We start from the raw sequence: 23,296 nt of genomic DNA, 5'->3' as shown, positions 1-23,296 counted from the left end.
TTGTATGACCTAGGTCATAAAAAACGTAATGATACTTACACTTAAATATTTTCTTCTCAGCCATGTTAACTAATATTGTCCGTGAGCGAACACAGCCACTGAGCGTCGACTTTGAGAGCTGTTAATTCACAGTATATTCCTGTAGGCTATTTTCTCGAAAATGAAAAAATATAACCCAGAATGCATTGTTTTCTACGTTAGATTACTGTTATAATGAAAAATGGTATGGTACTGTCAGAATTTGACCATTTTTTTTACAGCAAGGGTTAACAGTGCATTTCACTTTACATAATTTTTTTAAGGCAATCGGTTTGCATACTATTTTAAAGTAAGATAACTAATTAGATTTTACAGTGCGTTTATAACTCAATACTTCGTGTTATATTACCTTGGCAGTAAATGACAAAAAACACTAATCAATGCTCATGGAAGCGTGTTTCTAATACAAGTGATGGCAAATTGTACATATTTCTCTCTTCTGACTGCTGTAATCAATCTCTAAAATGTTTTCTCTCTTTTGTAAAGTCATGGAAACACTATCACGAATTTAGTTTTTTTGCTATTGGAGCAAATGGAAATACCAAAATTATATTTGCTGTCTTCTCCTATTCACCGCTATAGAAGTTTACTATGATGACTTCTGCTTCTGAGAACCCTAGAAACATGAAAAGGGTCCATAGCCTGCAGAGCCTCACTGAGACACAGAAATGCTGATAAACCTGCTCTCTGCTGCCCCCTGCTGGGCTGGAGGAAATCTCTTCATAGTACAGCAAAGCAGAAAAACAAGAACTAAATATGAAAGGAAAACAATAATGTTGTGTGTTTACAATGGTAAATATGTAAAAGTAAAATTAGCCATTTAATTTCAAGGGAACCAATTCAACTCAATACAGTTTTACAGTCTTTCAGTATCAGAATAACAGTGTGAATCAGGGTAACTTGTCATTTACTGTGATTGTCTAGAATTTCAGAAAAATATGAGAAACAGGATGTTGTAAGTTATTTATTATTGCAGTAAAAAAAACATACACTTGTCTTCTAACAAATATATCTTAATAGATTCTCTTTTTTTGAAAATTACATAAAAAATGAATTAAAAAATAAATTCTAAAGTTAGTTATTTTATGAAACGCTGACAGCAACTATCAGAAATGATGACTAATGAACTAATGAAGCTAAAAAGATATGAGTCCAAGCTATCATGAAGATGAAGGAATGCATGTTAATTTTCACAAATCCATTTTCTCATAGCTGAGCATGGGATGTCATTCCAGTTTTTCAGGGAGGGTTTAGCAGGATTCAGTTCAATACAATCCTCATTTCCATTTAAGTTATTCGGCTCATTACTTTCCCAAAACCTGAATGAAATACAATCAAATTCAGTTCCTGAACAGCTCTAAAAGCATTTACTCACTCATGCTATAAAAATAAATATGCTTCTAAAAACAAATGCAAAAGATACAAAGTAATTGCCTGATAGTGATTATCTGATACGTAAGGGAAAATGTACATCCAGCAGGTTGTTATATTTCACTGTTACAGACCGCCAGAGACGGTCGAACATAGTGGGAGTCGCGTCTCGCGAGCCATATCGAGAATCTCGCACTGATTTGTCACCTGTGACCCTGACCGATGATGTGTCAGAAGTTATATCCGCTCCGTTCATGTTACGGTCGTTCTCTGCAGTCATTCTCGCGAAGAGATCTCGCTCGAGCGTGCACAGCGTTTTGGTGAGCAACTGCTCTGCGCTACAGCTGTGTCTCGGGAGAAATATTTGGATTATATTTGGATTATCGACGTGCATCGGACCATATACCCACTGGTTGTCCAGGGTTTGTTTGGAACCGATCGCTACTAGCAGTGTTGAGGTGAGTACTCACGTGAACTCAGTGGTTAACCAGGGTTCTATCAGACTGCGTGTAGTATTGTTTATTGGCTACTTTATGTTATGCTCATTGGTTGACCAGAGTGATACATTGATAAGACTTATCGTGGATAACCCCATTGGTTGACCTGGGTTTTTTTTCAACTACTGGTCTGGAAGTGTGGCAGCTTCATGTTCACTCTGCTTTGGTCCAATGGATCTCATGGATGCTCATATTCAATGTCCCACTTGCCTGGGCTATTATCACCTCCGAGAGGCTTTAGTAGACCCATGTCCTGAATGTTGTTTGATGTCCTTGAGATGAGACAAGATCGACTGGCTGAATTAGAGAAGCAGACACTTAATCTATTGCGGCCTCTGACTCCTTAGACCGGGAGGAACAGGATTATTATACGCCCATGGAGGAGACGATACCCTCACATTCCCAGTTCCAACGTTCCCATAGTGACGATGGTTCTAGCCTTCAGGATGCGCTGGGTTCAGTGGTTTTCTCTCTGCAGGACACACTCAGGATGGCGCTCGCTAAGCCGAATTTGGATCCACCTCCTCCCCTACCAGGCCAGTCAAACCTCTTGCGTCGCTCAGTTTCCCAGCAAGAGGATTTCCTAATGCCAAGTTGTCCTGACTTCACAGATGTTGTCTCTCAAGTGTCGCCAGTTGAGGCTCTTAGATACAATTTTCGCTGTCCTAACCCAGAGTGTAGACGCACAGATGATCTGTTGGTTAAGATCTATAATACTGTCTCAGGCTTGAGTCGTGTGGGAAATTCCATGGCTCATCTTCTGCTAGCCCTTCATTCTACTTTGAGTTCTAACCCACCAGATAATACCACATCTGAGTTACTTAAGGCTTCCTTACAAGCCTTGGGTTAAATCGCTTTCTCTAGCGGAAAGCCTCTTGGTCTTACTACTCAGGCTAGGCGGCAGGTTTGGCTAGCACAGTCTAGACTTCCAGAGGCTTGCCATAACAATCTTCATCAACTACCACTGGTACCTGGGCAGATTTTTGCTCCAGCCGCTCAAGAGGCTCTTGAGCGCAGAGTTCATACAGTGGAGTCTCGGTCCCAGCACTTTGAGCGCAGTGTGAATTATGGACCATCCTCACATCAAATGCCTGTTGGTCATGCGAATCCACTCCAACACAGGCAGGGACAATCTTACAGCAGGCAACTCGACCTGGGTATGACTCGAGAAGGGAAGTTTCCCGTGCTGTTAGACCACCTGCTCGCCCTGCGGCAACTTATCCCCCCCCAGGGGTAGGGAAACCGCTCCCCATCGTCGGTGATGGTCCAGGGTCTGTGATGGGACACTTTTCAACCTCTCAACTACAACTTTGGAGAGGGATTACAAACAACAAGTGGCTCCTCGACACACTCGACAGGGGCTACTGTCTTCAGTTCCGTCACAGACCCCAATTATGCACACACACTCGGCCCACAGTGGTTCGGGACCCTCGTCAAGCTCTTGCTCTATCTCTCGGGGTCCGGAAGCTACTGGAAAAGGGTGCGGTAGAGCAAGTAAACCCCCAAGTCCATCCGTGAAGATTTTATTCAAAATACTTCCTAGTTCTCAAGAAGGATGGAAGTTTCAGGCCAATCTTGGACCTCAGACGCTTGAACAGGAGTTTAAAACACCTTCCTTTCCGCATGCTTTGGTCAAGGATGTCCCACAAGCAGTCGAACCTGGCATGTGGTTTACCTCTGTGGATCTGAAGGATGCGTATTTCCATATCCCCATTGCACCTCATCACAAAAGGTTTCTTCGGTTCACATTCCAGGGCAGGACATACCAATATCGAGTCCTACCATTTGGCCTCTCCCTCTCTCCCCGTGTATTCACTCGGTGTATGCAATTGGCACTAGAACCTCTACAACGGGAGGGCATGTTGATTCTCCCTTACCTTGACGATTGGCTGATTTGTGCCAGATCACAGCAAGTAGCCAACAACACACAGTGCCTACTGGAGCATGTTACTGCTCTAGGATTGAGGGTAAACCTGGAGAAAAGCTGCCTTACTCCATGCCAGTCAATATGCTTTCTAGGATTACATCTGGACTCCAGAATAATAAGGGCTACCCTCACAGCATGCAGGCGGCAGGCTATACGAGGAGCCATAGGTTCCAGGTTCGGCGCAAGCTACCTTATCTTCACCTTTTACGGCTGGCGGGCCTTCTCACGGCAGCCTCATCGGCCATTCACTTAGGACTTTTACACCTTCGTTCTTTTCAGCGTTGGTTGATACCCTTATTTTGGTGACAACCAGTTGCTCTGTCTCCCTGAGGCTTTGGAGACGGGAACAATTTCTGCAAGGGGGTGTACCAATGGGACCACCCCCAGCACGCAGAGAAGTAGTGACAACAGATGCCTCTCTCTCCGGATGGGGAGGGCTGTGGCAACACCAGGGCGTGCAGGGGAGTTGGACCTTGCAGCAGACGACATCTCACATCAACATCCTAGAGCTACGGGCAGTGCTTTTCACCCTAAGACACTTCAGACAGGAGTTATCGGGGAAGCACATCCTGGTGTGGGCCGACAACACCACAGTGGTGTTTTTAATCAATCACCAAGGGGGCACGAGGTCTCTACCTTGCCTTTGACTTTCACGAGTGCTGCTGTTGTGGGCAAACTAGCACTTTCTGTCGATCAGAGTGGCACACATTCCCGGTCACTGCAACAGTGTGGCAGACTCTCTCTCTCGATCGGGTCCGAAGCCAGGGGACTGGTGTCTGCACAAGGCGGTAGTCCAGTCAGTTTGGGGACTTTATGGGACAGCAGCAGTCGACCTCTTTGCCAGCAGGAAGACAACACTTTGTCAGCTGTGGTTTGCGGAGCAGGAGGAGCAGGGGTCACTAGGCTGGATGCCCTGGCCCACGACTGGCCAGACCTCCTCCTCTATGCTTTCCCTCCAATTCCACTTCTCTGGCCTGTGCTGAGGCGTGTGCAGGTGAGACGACACAGGCTTATTCTAGTGGTACCCTGCTGGCCATTGAGACCGTGGTTCAGTCTGCTGTTGGCCCTTACGACCGGTCCACCACAACCATTGCCAGTTCGGAAGGACCTACTGTCACAAATGAACGGGGAGCTTTGGCACCCCTCACCGGAGAGGGTGGGTCTATTTGTATGGCCCCTGGGGTTGAGCGGGAGCTCTCACAGTGTTCCGCAGATGAATGATGCAAGAGCCCCATCAACACGTCGCACTTATGCCAGTAGATGGAAGATCTTTGTTTCATGGTGTACAGATCGGTCTGTTAACCCAGTCATTTGTTCCATCAGTTCAGTGTTGGAATTCTTACAACATTTATTGGACACTGGGTGATCCCCAGCGACTCTAAGGGTATTCGTGGTAGCCTTGTCAGCACATCGGAACCCCTTGGGGGGGAAATCGATTGGTGCGGAAAAATTGGCGGTGGCTTTCCTTAAGGGAGCAGTACGTCTTAATCCACCGGCACGGATAATGCATACCCAGTGGGATCTTCAGATGGTGCTTAACGGTCTGCGTTTACCGCCTTATGAACCGCTTGAACAAGCTGATATTAAGAGCCTTTCGATGAAGACTGCTTTTATCATGGCTATACCGTCAACAGGATCAATGTGGCCCCTATTCCTTTGGTCAGTTCTGCTGTGTTAGCGGACAGTATCTAGGTAAGTGGCCCTCGTGACTTGGTTGTATTCGTCTTCCACTATGTTCAACCGTCTCTGGCGGTCTGTAACAGTGAAATAGAATGCTGGTTACTGGTGTAACCTTGGTTCTATTAAATAGTGGAAGACCGCCAGAGTCTCTGGTCACTCGGATTGAGAATGACTGCATAGAACGACCGTGACATGAATGGAGCGGATATAGCTTCCGACACGTCAACGGTCAGGGTCACAGGTGACAAATCAATGCAAGATTCTCGATATGGCTTGCGAGACGCGACTCCTTCCACTATGTTCGACTGTCTCTGGTGGTCTTCCACTATTCATAGAACCAAGGTTACACCAGTAACCGGCGTTATCTCAGAATAAACCCCGACAGGATGATGAGGATCAAAGGTCTTGCATCAGCCTGAAGCGGTTTATTCTGAGATAACGACCGGCTGGATGTACATTATCAGCAGGATAATGTACATCCAGCCGGTTGTTATCTCAGATATTACACGGCTACTTGCCACATAAGTAAATAATTAGACATAAAATATTGATCTGAGTTGAAATATTGTATTAGGTCTTTACAAAGCTTCCGCGGAGAGAGCAGTTTCAGCAGCAAGTTCAAACTAGACGGACATTTAAGAGATACGGTAAACGGTCATACCACTTATTACACAGCATTTCGCCACATAAATAATTATGGATATAATAGATATTGATTTCAGATTAAACTGTTTTAAAATTGTACCTGTTTGTACCGTATATTCCAACAGTGTACAAAACAATAGTCACAAAATGGCAGCAGCTGCATTTGTATGAAACAAGAGAGAGCGAGTCCACAAAACTGGATGGCATAATTAAATAACTGTACACTAAACTTACCCTTGATTCAGTGGTGAATTATCCACCCATTTCATGTTGCCCTCGTTCTCAATGTCAGACAAACCTATCCACAAACTCTCCTTGATGAATGAAGATATGAACCTCTGTGTGAACAAATCAATTAAAGAGTGAGAATCAACATTACATTTTAGATCTTCATCTAGTATTATTTGAAGGACAGAAGACAAAGACAGTTATCAGCATTAAAAATTAATATTCAAAAGCAAGAACAAATAAAATATGAAAGAGGTTTGTTCATTGTAGCATTTATTTTCCAAGCAGTGTTAAAACATGAGACTCTTGTGTGAGTTTTAAATTACTGTTGGTTGTTTGTACGTATGGCAAAATATATTTAAGTATGTGCACTCACAACAGAATAACTGTTAACTAGATATTTTTGCCACTGAACTCACCTGCTTCTCTTCAGTGTTGATAATGACCAGATCAGCTCCTCGATCTCTGCAGTACTTCCTGCTCTCAGACCAGCTCTTCAACTCACTGGATATGAAAAACCTGCCATTTCCTTTCAATAAACATAAACATTTGTATTTATTAATTGTGTTGTAAAGTGAAAATATAAATATAATTGTACTGACCTCGTTTAGATAACTCCCTTAGTTCAGTCTCTAACTCCAGTTTCTTCTGACTCAAAGCATCCAAACTTATTTGTAACTGACTTTTCTCAGCACTGAGATCGTTGACTCTGGTCTCTAACTCCAGTTTTTTCTGACTCAAGGAGTCAAAACTTCCCTGTAACTGACTTTTCTCAGCACTGAGATCATTGACTTTGGTCTCTAACTCCAGTTTCTTCTGACTCAAAGAGTTGAAGTTGTTCTTTAGTTGGTCTTTTTCAGTCACTAGATCAGTGTAACTGTCCTGTAAGCTGTTGATAGTGTGATTGAACTCTTCAACTCTGTTCTTGTAACTCTTTAACAGGTCTCTCTCTGCTGTGATGGTGATGTACAGTGTGATGAAGACCAGCAGAAGAACACAAATGAGCCCAAGACACACTGTCAACAACACCAAACACCTGCTTCCTCCTGACAAACAAAAACAAATCACACAGATATCAGTTAAAAAGTTGCGTTGTAAAATTACAGTAATCTACTGGCAGCTGTGTCCAAAAATACCATGGAACGTAACTCATATCATTTGGGAAACCGATTGCTTTAAACAGTTCAAGTTCAAAAACTAGTATTTATAGTGATAGTACTGTAAACTTACTTAAAGGAGCTGTATGTAAGAAATGTATTTCAATTAATCATAAAATGGCCCTGATATGTCACTAGACATTAAGAAATCATGTTCATTTCAAATACTTATATCACTGAACAGTAGTCCAGCCAGGATATTGTCATTTAAAAAGTGAATTTGCAGCCCTCAACTGATGTTGATGTTGTCATGTTGTGTTTTGGTCTGATGCGCCACCCTCCACCAATCTACCAATCACGAAGTCAGTGGTGTTGCGGCATACGGGTGGCCAGCTCTGCTCTAGTTACCACAGCTGCAGCTACAAACGTGTCGGAATCGGATAAAAAAAAATGTCTAACGTTGCGAAACCAAAAAATCTCGTTATGAATCCGAAATACTAAGTGACAAAGTCCGAAATAAAACAAGGATCTATAGGAGATGCCTTTGAAAGATAGAGACGGCTGAAAACGGAGAAGAATTTCTGGACAGGTAAGATTCATCTATGTTTGGCTAACTTGTTCTTGATGTAAATGGACATTTCAAATATTCATGACAGTCGGACAAAGTTATGCATGTTCGTGCAAAGTAACATTACGTTAGCTCATATGGAGGAGGTGGGTCATCGAATTGAAAAGGTAAGGAATTGTTTGGGTAATTAAAACGGCGAGTCGTCATTGCTAACATTAGCGATGCATTATCAGAGCCCGTTTCTCTGTCATTATGCTGAGACGCTGAGGAAAACAACATTAGCACGCCCATTATTGTTTATCATGCAAGTTCTACAGCCAAAAATAATAGAATGACATGTAATCTTTCACATCACATATTTTGGCGTTATGGACGTGTACCGCAGGGTAAGTTAAAAAATACAGCTGGTCGATTTCACTTATAGCGTAAGCTAAATGAATAGCTGTATCTTTGATATCGGTTACACACAGTGACAGAGGCTTGTGCTTGTACTTACATTAATGACAGACACCTACCGTTACAAGTTAGACTAACAGCTAAGTTACTGTTCTAACAATGTAGCCTCCAGTCACATACGAGCGTACATCTTTACGATTATATTTGGCTAATCGCCATTAGTACATTTTTGCGATATATAATTACTTTGCAAAACATCTCTCATTTGAAGAATAAACATAATTAACAGAAAAAGCTTCATGTAGCAGCCTACGTTCCTGGTGGATCCTGCAGCGTATCTGGCAACCTCGAGTCAGGGAGGAGGGGGAGGGGATACACCGCTCTACAGTAATTTGAAAGTGATTGCAGAACCAGTTTTGGCCACAATCTTACATACGGCTCCTTTAACTTTAGTCCACTGAAAATTAATATTGCTTTATTCAAAACTGCAAACACCTAATGTGTAATAGTGAATTATTAAAAACATGACTTTAACTAAAATTTTTATAGCGTACAATTGCACATATGTATGTGCTAGAGTTCTTAGCAAGAAGATTGTCACTGCATCAGCAACTACACAGTTACTGCTTTTAAATAAAGCAACAGGCAGCATAACATCAGTGTTTCTCTGCTCATCTCTGACTGAAGCACAGCCTCTACTCTCCAGCACAATGGTGACCCACACAACTCATTAATTAAACTAACAGATATCGCCTGTATCATCTTGTGCAAAAACTCATACTACACTTTAGTTTAATATTTACTCTCCTTGTCAGTTATTGACTTTGCATAACTTTTTTCTATGAACTTTCACTAATATTTTAGTGAAATTAACTTCTTTTGTTTAATAAATCTGACTGTTCCATTTTACTGTATATTACTGTTTTTCCTTGATTTTACGGTAATCTACTGGCAGCAGGGTTGACAGTAAATTTATGTTTTTCTACATTTTTGTGCCGTAAAATAATTTACAGTTGATTACTGTTAAAATACGCTTCACTCGTTTTTTATTTTTTTATTTGACACATTTAACCATTATCCACACTGCAAAATCTTCAGTTTTAAACAGAGGTGTGCTGGTTTTAAATGAACTTGGTTGTCCACACTACAGAGAGTTGGAGTAACACTGAAGCAGTGTTGAAGTTAATGATACAATTCAGTGATTAATTAACTGATGATTGAGCATTAGTGATGAACACCTGATGTTAACAAATAGAATCACTGAAGGACAGAGTAACAAGAAGATGATAAAAAAGTGAAACACAAGAACTACAACTGACTTCAGCCACAGAAGACATTCAATCTCCCAAGACCTCAGCAGAGGAGGATTAAACAACCCAAAAAAATAGCATTACCAGCTTCACTTATTACTAACCAGATTGACATTATTTATTTTTTCATAAGTCTACAGAAATTCCTATTGAGAAATAACAGAACTTTAGATGTTGTTTTGTTTCATTTGACATTACCATTATGGTAATCAGTATTTGCTTTAGTTGGCCTTTACTCTTGACCCTTAACTCTCACATTAATTTTTCTTTGGTTGCTGTAACTGTGTGTTTATAAAACAACTCTGTTGTGTCAGAAGCAAAGCCAATGAAAATTAGATAAGATGTTACTGTTAAAAATGTCACAACAAAATGTTTTAAGCTCACTGATCTTAGTCTATGTCTAATCATTTTCAATATGTGTTTTTTCATACAGCTTAATTCTATTTTATTAAACTGTAAAACTACAACAAATGATCAAGAATAATTGGTTATGAAGAATTCTTTAAACTTTGAATCATTAATTAAAAAAAATGTAATTAAGACTTCCGTTCAACACACACAGACATCAAGAATCAGCCAATTAATCTCAACAATGGTGACAATCAGCAAAAAAAGATAACATCAAATCTGAACATCACAAAATACGCTACTAAAAGTCAACACAAAACCAACAGCAAAAATAAAAGCAAAAACTACATGTTCTTGGAATGTTAGAAATCAACATTACTATCATGTTGAATTTTTAATCGAAAATTACGTTTAAAGAACGTTTGAGAAACATTATACCTTTTAAAACACATTCCTCTAATGTCAAGAAAACTGGACATTTTTCATGTTCCATGAACCAACATTGAATATTTGGAGAACGTTCTTATAACAAAATTCTGTTAGCTGGGAAGTGTCGACTTAGCGGGCCCTAATTTAATAACAAATTACCATTTTGACGGCGGTCAATCAAAAATAACTTCAGCTGGAAATAACATTATTCAAGAACCACTATAAAACCAAACCAATCTCTGTTACCTTAAATTATATGTTTATCTCTGTAAAAGAAGCTTTGAAACAATCTACATTGTTAAAAGCGCTACATAAATGAGGATGACTTGACTTGACTTGACATCAAATGAAAATAAAGTGACATCTAAACCTCTGTCACCTTTTATTAAGAACTTCTGTAGGCGTCTGGTTAGTAATAAGTGAAGCTGGTAATGCTGTTTGTGGAGTGTTGAAAAGTTAAAAAAATAACTTCTTGTTATACCATAAAATGCAGAAACATGAACACATTGTTCTTTGAAAAAAGATTGACTTTATAAGTTACATTTCTCATTTCCTTGAATTCATAAGTTACATTTCTCGTTTCCTCAAAAGTTAACAACCCCATTTCTTCTTCAAATGAAACATTCTACTTACGGCACTTTCCATCTTTTCCTTCATCCTGGCTGTGATTCTGTGTTCGAGGTCCAGTTGTGTCCTTAATATCATGATTTTCAACATGTTCATAAATGTCCTCTAATTCCATAATTCACTCTTATATCTGGCAGCAAGTGTTCACAGATGAGCTGTGATTGAATGATAGTCATGGTTTCTTTTTTAAAATAGTGCTAACACTAAACAGGAAGTGGCTTTATTAGGTCAGACACAGAGAAAAATACTTTCCCACAACTAAACTCTCTGAAACTCTACATAGACTCAAACGCCTTTAAACAGGCCTAACTTGAGGACTTTCGGGTGTGCTCATGGAGTAGTAGGTCGCATTGAAACCGCTCTCCCACTTTAACCTCGAAAATCCCATTTGAACTCGCTATTCTGTTTGTTATTTTTAACAAAATAATATATGAGAGGGAGAAGAAGCGCACTAGGCCACAAAAGATAGATAAAAATGCCCAAATCTGAGGATAAAAGTGCCTCAGCCGCAAAAGCTAACACCCAAACGGACCAAGCTAGCAACACCACGGCTGGCGCGGGAACGGGGAGCCCTGGGACATTCATGGACATTGCTGGGGTACTTAAGGCAATAGAGGACTTAAAATCTGATTTAAAAGGTGACAATGCAAAGCTCAAACAGGATATTGGCCAACTGGGACAAGAAATCAACGGTAAATTGGACAATATCGCAACCGACAAGGCCTATCACAGCGGATGGACGAGGCCGAAGCCCGCGTGAACAAGGTGGAGGGCTGGGCAGAGGAGGCAACTGAGGCACTGTGCACCTGCCTCGAACAGCAGAGGAAACTTCAGATCAAAGTGCTTGACTTAGAATCACGATCCAGAAGAAATAACATACGTGTCTTTGGGGTGCCAGAAGGACAAGAGGAGGACTCTGTAACGCAGTTTATGGAGAAGCTTTTGCAGAGCCAGCTGCAACTTCCGGAGGGCTTTAAATTTAAAATACAACGAGCACATCGGGCTCTTGCAAGTAAACCCCCGCCTGGAGCATCACCGAGGGCTGTAATTGTCAATTTTCTGGAATTTTCTACGAATGAAATGATCTTGAGGAAAGTGTGGAAAAAGGGCAAGATACAGGTGGGCACCACATTTATACATTTCAACCATGATTATGCACCCAAGATTGTTAAGAGGTGCAGAAAATATAACCAATCAAATAAAATAAAAAAATTCCCCCAAAAAATTTTATGTTGGCACACACAGACATCAAGAATTAGCGTATAAATCTCAGCAATGGTGACAAACAGATCACCTCTGAACATAAGCTCATTATTTATTCATGCAGCAATGCATGATGGGAGCCATGAATGAGTTTTGATTGGTGGCACCCAGAATGCACTGCAACATGCTTTATAATTGTCACCATTGTTGAGATTCACAGGCTAATTATTAATGTCTGTGTGTCTTAAACAATTGCAGAAGAGAAACTTTTAAGATATTATTTTGATTACGTTGTAAACATTTAAAATTGTATGCTGTACAAGCTCACTGCTGCTATAATTAATAAAGTAAACCTTACTCAGAAGTTAGCCTCTATATCAGGGGTCCTCAACTCTGGCCCGCGAGATCCACTTTCCTGCAGAGTTTACCTTCAACTTTAATCAAACACACCTGAACAATCTAATCAATGTCTTCATGATTACCAAAATCCCCAGTGTTAAATCAACACTGCTCAGAGTACATATTGTCCCAATCTAAAGAGTGTTAAAAGTGGTAAATTTAATGAGATAATCAACTGATTAATTAAGGGATGATTGAGCATTAGTGATGAACACCTGCTGTTAACAAGCAGAATGACTAAAGAAAAGAGAAACACAAGAACTACAACTGACTTCAGCCAGAGTCTTAGATGAAATCAACTAAAGAGAAAAGGAGACATTAAATGTGTGAAGATCTCAGCAGAGGAGGATTAAACAACTCCACAAACAGCATTACCAGCTTCACTTATTACTAACCAGACTGACTTTATTTCTGCAATTCTTCTACAGAAGTTCTTATTGAGAAATAACAGAGGTTTAGTTTAGATGTTGATGTTTTATTGGTAAATACAATGCCACTATTATGGAGATCAGTGTTTGCTTTTTTTGGGCTGTTGACCCTTCCTCTGTTAGTTTATCATTGCAGCAATGTATATTATGTAGTAAAGCAGTTAAATCAGAAAAGTTAGCTAGTATTTTAATGATGATACTACCATTGTAACCTGGCCTGAATGTAGATACAGTCACTAATAAATGTTTTGTCATTAATTCTTTTGAGGGTTTTGCTTCACCAAACCTGTGAAACCCCATCAAGAGAAAAAAGATTTGCACCAATTCTGTATCGTGTCATTTTATAACTGTGTAGTGCATTCAATATTTTGACCTGCAATTTTAAGCAGACACACACAGACATCAAGAATCAGCATATGCATCTCAACAATGGTGACAATAAACAAAAAGTTTCATGCAGCAATGCTTGCCGGGTATCACCATATTACAAAAATCCCAGCATGCACTTCAGTATGGATAATTTTGTCACCACTGTTGAGGATTGTATGATAAGTGTTGATGTCTAAGTGTTCATATTTAGCATTGCTGATTTTCTAATAAAAAACTGTTATTTTTTTTACAGATTTGCTTTATGTGTACCATAGTGAAAAAACCTTAAAACAAAAAATCGTGAATTTTTAACATTAGCAAAGATCACTTTAAGATCTGTATTTGTAAGACTCACAAGCTGAGTTGTTTTTTTAACCTTTTCTCCAGCAATGCCCAAGCGTTTATCATGAAACACTATTGCAAATGCCTAAAAGAAGCTTGGTTTAGAAAAACAAATGGGTCACAAGCCCAACTAAAGCAAACACGGACCACCATAATGGTGGCATAATTTTTTTGATCACTAGAACATCAACTTTCGACAATAAATTCTGTAGACTTGTGACAGAAATAAAGTCAGTCTGGTTAGTAATAAGTGAAGCTGGTAATGCTGTTTGTGGAGTTGTTTAATCCTCTTCTGCTGAGATCTTCACAGATTTAATGTCTTCTTTTCTCTTTAGTTGATTTCATCTAAGACTGGCTGAAGTCAGTTGTAGTTGTGTTTCTCTTTTCTTTAGTCATTCTGCTTGTTAACAGCAGGTGTTCATCACTAATGTTAAATCATCCCTTAATTAATCAGTTGATTATCTCATTAAATTTACCACTTTTAACACTCTTTAGATTGGGACAATATGTACTCTGAGCAGTGTTGATTTAACACTGGGGATTTTGCTAATCATGAAGACCTTGATTAGCTTGTTCAGGTGTGTTTGATTAGGGTGGTAGGTAAACTCTGCAGGAAAGTGGATCTCGCGGGCCAGAGTTGAGGACCCCTGCTCTATATGGGTTCAGTGATTCAGGTCAAATAATTGTGTAATAATGATAATGTTCAAACACAACCATTACATCACCTTTTCTATTTGTTCATCTGGCTGTTATAACTCATGTACAGCAGCCAAACAAAATCTAAAGTTAATGAATTAAGGGTCAAGAGCCCAACTAAAGCAAACACCAAGCAAATCACGATAATGCAAATCACGATAATGGTGACTTAAAAATTCCAGTTTTCTCCTTCAGTGATTCTGCTTGTTAACATCAGGTGTCTTCAATAATGCTCAATCATCACTCAATTTTTCACTTAATTATGTCATTAACTTTAACACGGCTTCAGTGTTCATTTAACAATCTGCTCAGAGTTTATATAATTCACACTTTTAAGTGTTCATTTAACACTGGGGATTTGCTGTGAGGCGTGTGCAAATACTCCAGCGCTCGGGAAGCCTATAAGGAGCTGAAGAGACGCAGATTTCAAGTGGAGGAGCCGGTTACAGCCGACGGAGGGGCTAGCGCGGAGTCTCGTCTTCGGGAGCTATTGGGCTGGCAGCCGGCGAGCAGCAGCGGGCCTGCCGTGGCGCTCAGAGCGAAGGACAATTTGCAAGAATTCCAGAGGGATCAGTCTGATCAAAAGGAGCAGGGCATCAAGCTACAACGCGATGTTTTTCAGGCCAGGATTTGATTATCTACCACGTGGGAGAGGTTACACTTTATCGTCTACATTGGACTAATACACTGTTAACCCTTGCTGTAAAAAAAGGCCAATATCATACCATTTTACATTAAAAAAGTAATATACCATAGAAAACAAAATTCGCCTACAGGAATATACTGTGAATTAACAGCTCTCAAAGTCCTCACTCAGATACTGTTTTCACAATCACACCCTATACCCTCATTCACTATTCCCTACATTAATTCTCGAATATGGTCCACTTGAATGAAAAGAAGTGAGTGAATTGAGACACTGAGGAACACCTGATAAGCAGAATCACTGAAGGACAGAGAAACAAGAACTGAAAAAGAGAAACACAAGATCAACAACTGACTTCCAGCCACACTGAGTATTTGCTTTAGTTAGACTCTTGTCCCTGATCTTCTTATCATTCATCTCTTTCTGACTGCTGTAACAGTGAGAATAATAAGCTCATTTGTTATGGCAAGAAAAAGTGTAGTAGAAATCTGTTGATTTTGTATGATATTACAATCATTCTGGACAAGTCTGATGATCAGATATTTCTTGTATAGGTTCATTTGAATTTATGGATAATACATTTTTCAGGATTAAATTCTGAGTGAACAAGCAATATGATGACTTTGTCACCATAGTTAATATAATTGCAATCATACATAAACTGTGCACAATGTGACTTGCAGAAATACATGTTATATCATCAGCATACCAACTAAAGAAAACATTGATCTCTATAATGGTAACTTCAAACCAAACATTTTTTATTAAACATCTCAATAACAACTTCTATAGATGTATGACAGAAATAAAGCCATACTGGTTAATAATAAGTGTAATAATGTGTGATGGCTGGAAGTCAGTTGTAGTTCTTGCGTTTCTCTATTTTCTGTTCTTGTGTTCATCTTTCCTTCAGTGATTCTGCTTGTTAACAGCAGGTGTGCATCACTAATGCTCAATAATCACTTACATATTCACTTAATTATCTCACTGCAACACTGTCAATTAGAGCTGGGCGATATATTGCACGATATTGTTATGCGCATCTCATCAGTAAAGCCGGTTCCTTGATTAGTAGTAAATCGCCTTCACCTGCTTTCAGATGGAGCGGCATTTACTACAAAGAGCCGTAGTTCACTGACAAGCTGAGCCATATCGCATCAATTAGTGATGTGACATTTGAACCAAGGCGTCGGAGCTTGTGTCGAGAAAAAATGGGCGTGCCAGATGAAGCCGCGATTCGAGGCTTGTGTTGTTAACGTGAAAATCACGTGACCAATGACAAACGAGGCCTCGGTTTGTGTGGATACGTCATCGGTTCGGTCAGAGTGTCGCTACGGATAAAGGGGATTATACATATTCTAATATAATAAATATATTATTATTTTTCCCCCCTGTATTATTGTTAATATCGGTATCTTTATGTTGTATTATTTTTTTTGTATTTAATTATTGTATGTTTTGTTATTGAATAAAGCGTTAAAAAAAATTTTTTTAAACGGATAAAGGGGATTCGAAACTCGCGTCACCTTGTGGGTGTTGTAGTAGTTGCAGTTGTAGTAGTGTCAGAGAGTCAAAGAACTCTCATTGTTATTGTTGTTATTGAGTCATATATGTGTTAAGGCTGTATATTATTACATTACATCAGGTTATAATACGTATATTATTATTATTAATTATAGTAGCTATATTATAGTCTTGTTATATTAATGAGATAAGATTATTTAGATTTTTGGATCTGGACTGCTTTTTGTTTTGGATCGCCCTTTTGGATTTGTATGCTTTTTGCGACTCTTCCTTTTTCCTGGTAATGGAGCCAGCTAAGAGGAAATCCTCCCCCGTCTGGGCTCAAAAGAAGCATCAGTATCCTCATTTATACCAACTGGCACTGGCATTTTTATGTTCCTCTGAATCCTCTGTTCCTTGTGAAATGATATTTTCCAAGGCTGGAGAGGTTTTGTCCAAGAAGAGGAATCGTCTAAACCCCAACACACTTAAAAAAATTCTGTTTCTCAATAAAAATCTATTGTAATCCTTCCTTCACCCACCCTAATCTGCAGTGTTGCAGTTTGCTCCTCTAAATCCCCAGTCCCATAAGCACAACACTGCACTAAAACTAGTAACAGTTCACTGCACAAAACACCCCAGAAACAATTCTTACCTTTTTACACCGCAGACTATTCTGTTGCAGTTTACTTTATTACACTCCCTCCACCATAAGCACTGCACGCAACACAGTGTCACTTTTGTTGTTCACTATCCAAACAATTTATGAATAATTAATTAACTGTGTGTGTGACAGTTGTCTCTGCACAAGTAAATTCAGACAGAGAAAGATAGGCTACATATTTTATTTCATACTATATATCTCATTAACTTTAACACTCTTGAGTGTGGACTCATATACACTTGCAGGAGTGTTAATTTAACACTGAGTTTTTGCTGAGTACAAGGAGCCGTAGTTAACTGACAAGCTGAGCCATATCGCATTAAATATCGTTGGCGATATGTCCTGTTGTGGAAATTTTAATATTCATTGATCCCAAACAGGTATCATAAGAGAAAGAACCTATTCAATGTATAAAAGTATATGTGTGTACGTGCTTGTGCGTGACGTTTCAGGAACATATGGGACAGGACCTCTGACCTTAGGGACGGTCAGATTTGGCCAGTTTATTTCAGTACCAGTTTGTGTCTTTAAGTAGAAACTGAACAGCAGTAAGGACCTTATCTGAGTGGGTGAAAGGTACAGCGGGTGAGGAGGAACCTTGAAAACAGTATAAAGGCTGTCTCATATCTTCCTGTTGTGTGTCACTCTCATGCACAGCGTAACTTCTGTGTACTAGACTGAACCTATTCTTGCAAGAATAAATACTTATCATTTTATTAATTTGACTCTGAGTGTCTCTTACGCAGTGATGATGTTTAACAGAATTTTTGCCACAACAGTCCTCGATTTTAATGCGATTTGGCTGAGCTTGTCAGTGAACTACGGCTCTTCGAGTAAATGCCGCTCCATCTGAAAGCAGGTGAAGGCGATTTACTACTAATCAAGGAACCGGCTTTACTGATTAGATGCGCATAACAACATCGTGCGATTAATCGTGCAGCCCTAACGTCGACGCTAGAAGTGTTTCAAAATCCACAGATGCGTGATGGGACTTTCAAATGCACAGGGAACCGATTCACAAATGCGTGAGGGGATTTACAAATGCACAGAAAGCGGTTCACAAATAAATGCCAGGCAGAGCACATGTTTGTGGCATAAAACACATTTGTAAATATGAATTTTTATTTGCAAATCTCATTTTATTTATTTGTGAGTTTTATAATTGTTTGTGAAACTCTTTACATTTATTTGTGGATCTTTAATCTATTTATTTGTGAATTTGATATATTTTTGTGAATCTCTTTACATTTATTTGTGGATCATAATCTATTTATTTGGAATAATGCAACAATTCTCACCCCATAGTTCCCTGATGCCCGCAAATTAGTTCAAATCTCCCCGGAATCTAGAGCGAGCGAGCAAGAGCGCACATGCGAGACAGAACACAGGCCGTTTCTCAATACCAAGTATGCAAACTTCGGACTTGCGTCCTTGTTAGTTCGGACTTGCCAAGTTCGACTCAGGAAAACGAACTCCCGAGGACGAGAGAACCCAAGTCCGGTTATCATGCAAATGGAACAGCGGCGTTCTCGATCGTGTCACTCAGAACGTTCTGGCTACTCCGGTTATCTCTTTATGTATATTTTAGGCAATAGCCTAATACAACGAAATATGTTATAAAACACCACTCTGCCTCTTTTCATTTAAAAACATTAGATATTAGGTAAAATACATAAGGTATTAAAAATACCATAATTTTTAACCCCCTCAGATATTTTTATTTGGTTACACTTTATTTCGATAGTCACTTTAGACATTCTATTAACTATAAGTAACTTTTCAACTACATTTCAACTAACTGTCATTAGATTATTAGTAGGCTGTCCTAGACTGTCAGTAGACGGTTAGGGTATGGGTTAGGAGAACAAGTTGACTTGTAGTTGCTAAATTACTTATAGTCAGTATAATGTCTGTTGGGGGACCAACCACATAAAGTGTTAGCAGATATTAAACAGACACTCTACTGATACTCTAATGACAATTAGTTGACATGTAGCTGCAAAGTTACTTATAGTTAGTTTAATGTCTAAAGTGGACTATTGAAATAAAGTGTTACCGCTTTCCCTGCCACAACTATTGTGTCAATCACACTAACAGGGCAGGCAATGAAATGCCAACACAACAAGACTGTGGACCAAGAGCCCAACTAAAGCAAACACTGATCACCACAATTGTGACTTCAAATGAAACAAATATCAACATCTAAACCCCTGTTCATTCTCACTAAGATCTTCTGTGGACGTCTGACAGAAATAGTCAAAGTATCTGTATTTTATGTCTGTGATAAGGGCAGCACAAGTGTCTGAGCCAGAAAGTCTTTCCTTTAGATCTGGTTTCTCTCATGATCCAAAGATTTACAGATGTTTCCTTTATGTTCATGATTTTTGGACAAACAACTGTCTGTGAGTTGCTTTGCAATTACATTGAAATAAACATGAGTTTTAATTTAATGCATCCTGAGTGTTTATTTGGTCAAGAAACAGTATAAATTATATCTAAGTCCACAATGGCCACATTTGTACTAGTTTTTAACCTTGTACGGAGGTTCCATGAACGTCTATATCGTATGTGCAGAACACGTCAAAAAAAGACGTCATAAAAACTTTAATTCTGGCTCCTCAGTGGACGTCTTTTCTGCTTTTGGAGGGGGTAAAAATATAAATCAACACAAAATGTATTGGTTATACTATAATCACAAAAAAAATAGACAGCTGTTTCTTCAACAAGACCACAAAATGTGCAAGTTTCATCAATATATTTACAGATTAATTAAACCTGTCATTATCTTTTTAGTTTTTGTTCTTGTGATAACGTTGTAGGTCACATGATAATGTCAACATGGCGGATGATGTCCGGATTGCATTCATACTTAACACAGTCAGGCTATATCGTACATACTCTCTTAATGCTAGATAAATACTTATTTATTGAAATTAAGTACCTCAGTGAGTATGAATTTTCGAACGCAGCCGAAGAAGAAGAATGTAAGCCTAAGAATTCTAATGTTGTGCGAACTTGAGGCTGCTTACTCCTATTGGATTTGCTCCAACTTTTTTTCATTTTGGATTATTTTTTTTATATGGTGTTTTTTTCGATTTTTATAGACTTTATATTGCTTTAGGACCTAAGCCAATACCAGGAATGCATTTTTGCCAGCACTTTTTAATTTGTTTTGTGGACATTGCATTGCCATTCATGTACTTGAGTTTCATTTAACGCTGGAGTTTCAGGTTATCGAGTTCATAACCCTTGTATGCCAGTTGTCTTATCATTCAGTGTTTGACTTTTTATCTTATGCTTGGTAAACTGTTCAAGAACTATTGTGAATGCTAATTTGTCATACTTTATTGAGGGTTAAAATGTTTACGTATTGTGTGGGTACATATTTCCATATTTTTGTGGTTTCTCGTGTGCTCCTTTCCTTATAATAACTCATTAAAAGCATTTGGATGTTTACCGTTCTTTTCTATTTTCTTATTTGATCATTTAATTAGGCCAAGTGTTACAACATGACACTTTTATATCAAATAATTCTGTATACAATATTAATATAAAATAGCCTATAGTTTTTTGTTTTGTTTTTTTCAGTTGGATGAGGAAAAGGTACCTTGAATATCTCTGCAGGTCATCAGATGTTTCAGGAAGAAACTTAAAGGGTCACTCCACCCATTTGCATTAAGATTTCCATTGTTAGAAATCCAGTCATACTATTGAATGGTCGTGCAACACTCTTTCATTTTCCCCTGAGACGAGAGAAATCCTCTATTTACCTTTTTCACTTCCTCCTACAATGACGCAAAAATCGTCATTTTACGTCATTGTAGGAGGAAGTGTAAAAGGGGGGGATTTCTGTGAAGACTACAAGCACTAGTTCCCACCCTTTCAAACCCGCCCATTGGGGGTTGGACCTAATGCGCTAACAGACCTATCAGATCAGTGCCAGTGCATTTGATTTCACCGGGAGAAACTTTTTGAAAATATGGACGAAGGTACTGAATACACAGGCGAATGCATTATGTAATCCATCTGGATTTTGACAAAGTTATGGTAGAAACGGATGTTCGTGGCTACCTTTATGAGCCACAGTATAGCGACGAGCAGCTGAGGGCTATGGAGGAACCGGAGGCGGCTGAAGCTGAAGCTGCTGTCACAACAGCCGATGCAGAAGATCTGCCTGCCGCGGACGAGGAGCCCGCAATGGCTCGAGCTGGGGCAGATTGGTGGTGCCTGTGCTCTCACTGTGCGCCAATGGACACAGAACAAGAGTCTGTCCAAGAATTCCAGCGGTGCTACGGAATTGGAGGATGACACGGACGTGTGTGTTGTTGCTCACCCGAGTTTTGCACCCCATATGGATAGCGTTGTCCTGGAGACCTACTTTAGAATACCTAAGGTCAACTGGCAACGTCAGCCAAAGCCTACAGGGTCAAATGGTCGTCTTTCTGTAAAGTAAGTTTATTTTCATTTTGTTTACACGCTAACGTGGCAGGTTCATTGCACAAATATCTTGCAGTTAAGCTAGCTACTGTAGTGGGAGTGGTCTGCGGAGCTGAGCATTGCAATGCACTATGGGGATTGTTGTCTACAATCCACAAGCACTAAAATGTCATTTTCTGCCTTTTATCGGCCAAGAAGGTCCCAAATTAGAAATGTATGATACTATTCTACTACAGATATGACCCACTTTCAATACATATTCATGTCTCCACCGGTGGAATGACCCTTTAAGAGCTCACTTTTATTTAAGTGAATCATTCTTATTGTGAATGTATTATTTCTGATTGAGGTTTCTGTTTTTTTTTTAAACTGCCATCTGATCTTCATGTGAATTTGCTAGAAGGAAATTGTCATTATTTTATCATTTCTATAATAAACTCACAACATCCTGTTTTTGTGTTCATGGCTATTGTTCTGATATTGAGTGTCTATGAAACTTTTTTGAGTTGTATTGCTTTCACTTGAAAGTGAAGTCAAAATGGTCATTATTATTTTATTAAACTGTCTTTTTGTTTTTATTTCATATTTAATTCTTGTGTATCTGTTTATTGCACTATGGATATATTTGCTCCAGTCCAGCAGGGGCAGCAGAGAGCAGGTTTATCAGACTGAAGTGATCAGAGAGGAACAGAAACATCATATTCAGTCAGTTTCTGCTGTTTCTGCATCATCACTACAAAGGTCCAGTTTGGCCTGTTTAAGTGTGTTTGAGTTTATTTGAGTGATCACAGATTCTTCTTGTTGGCTTTTGAAGCTGATAACATGTAGCTGAATGTACAATACACAAACAAAGTAGTATGAGTCAGAAGTTTTTAAGTTGGACTTCATGTCTTTAGGTTAGGTGGAAGGCTAGTCCACTACAAAACTCCTGCAATAATGTGACAGGAGACAGGAGATCGTTTAACTGTTAATCTCAATTACACGGCGCATCACTTGCCTCCAAAAGCAATCATGATATGAACAACAATCAATATACAGCTGCAACATGAAAGTGTTAATATATTACAATTTGTGGTGCTTCATTGGCAAACGTTTTACAAAATACACATAGTCTCTGCTAGTTTGTTCAATTTAAACACATTTCAAGTGTTCTGCCAGTAGAGGGCACTTGTGCAATGTAAGCAAAGTCGTACATCCGAGTGAACTAGTCTTCATTGGGTGCGAGTCGAGTGACTAAAATCTAATTCCCATATAAACTGATTCCCCGTTCTATCTATGACGTAAGCGCTTTATATTTGTGTTTGTTACGTCCTGTTGGGCAGGAGGAAGTAGATATTTGCTGTTGATGACTTTGGACCTGTCCAAATACCCACACTTGCGTTCTTTTCACTTGACTTGTCTACTTAAATTACTCTTTTTTTTTTTTTTTTTTGGTCAAAGTTGTCAA

General features: G+C 39.3%; 1 protein-coding gene across 2 annotated transcripts; it reads right to left on the bottom strand.

Moving 5' to 3' along the window:
* Window positions 1-990: 990 nt before the first annotated feature.
* Window positions 991-11,344, bottom strand: LOC143710386 (uncharacterized). 2 transcript variants are annotated; one of them, XM_077201338.1, is made up of 5 exons: window positions 11,169-11,344; window positions 6,990-7,433; window positions 6,807-6,916; window positions 6,394-6,497; window positions 991-1,358 (listed from the first exon to the last, which is right to left on the bottom strand). In XM_077201338.1, exons 1-5 carry the CDS (start codon window positions 11,275-11,277, stop codon window positions 1,223-1,225), a joined length of 903 nt encoding a protein of 300 aa, XP_077057453.1. In that variant the 5' UTR covers window positions 11,278-11,344; the 3' UTR covers window positions 991-1,222. The 2 variants fall into 2 exon arrangements, with proteins under 2 accessions (XP_077057453.1, XP_077057454.1); XM_077201339.1 differs by having other exon boundaries at window positions 1,197-1,358; window positions 7,155-7,433; window positions 11,169-11,306.
* Between the last annotated feature and the right edge of the window lie 11,952 nt (window positions 11,345-23,296).

The sequence above is a fragment of the Siphateles boraxobius genome, unplaced genomic scaffold (assembly GCF_051911475.1).
Source record: "Siphateles boraxobius isolate OS27281-9 unplaced genomic scaffold, OSU_SipBor_1 47, whole genome shotgun sequence".
In the NCBI taxonomy this organism is placed as follows: Eukaryota; Metazoa; Chordata; class Actinopteri; order Cypriniformes; family Leuciscidae; genus Siphateles; species Siphateles boraxobius.
The sequence above is the reverse complement of the archived record's forward strand: the minus strand, read 5'-3'. Positions and strand labels throughout refer to the sequence as shown.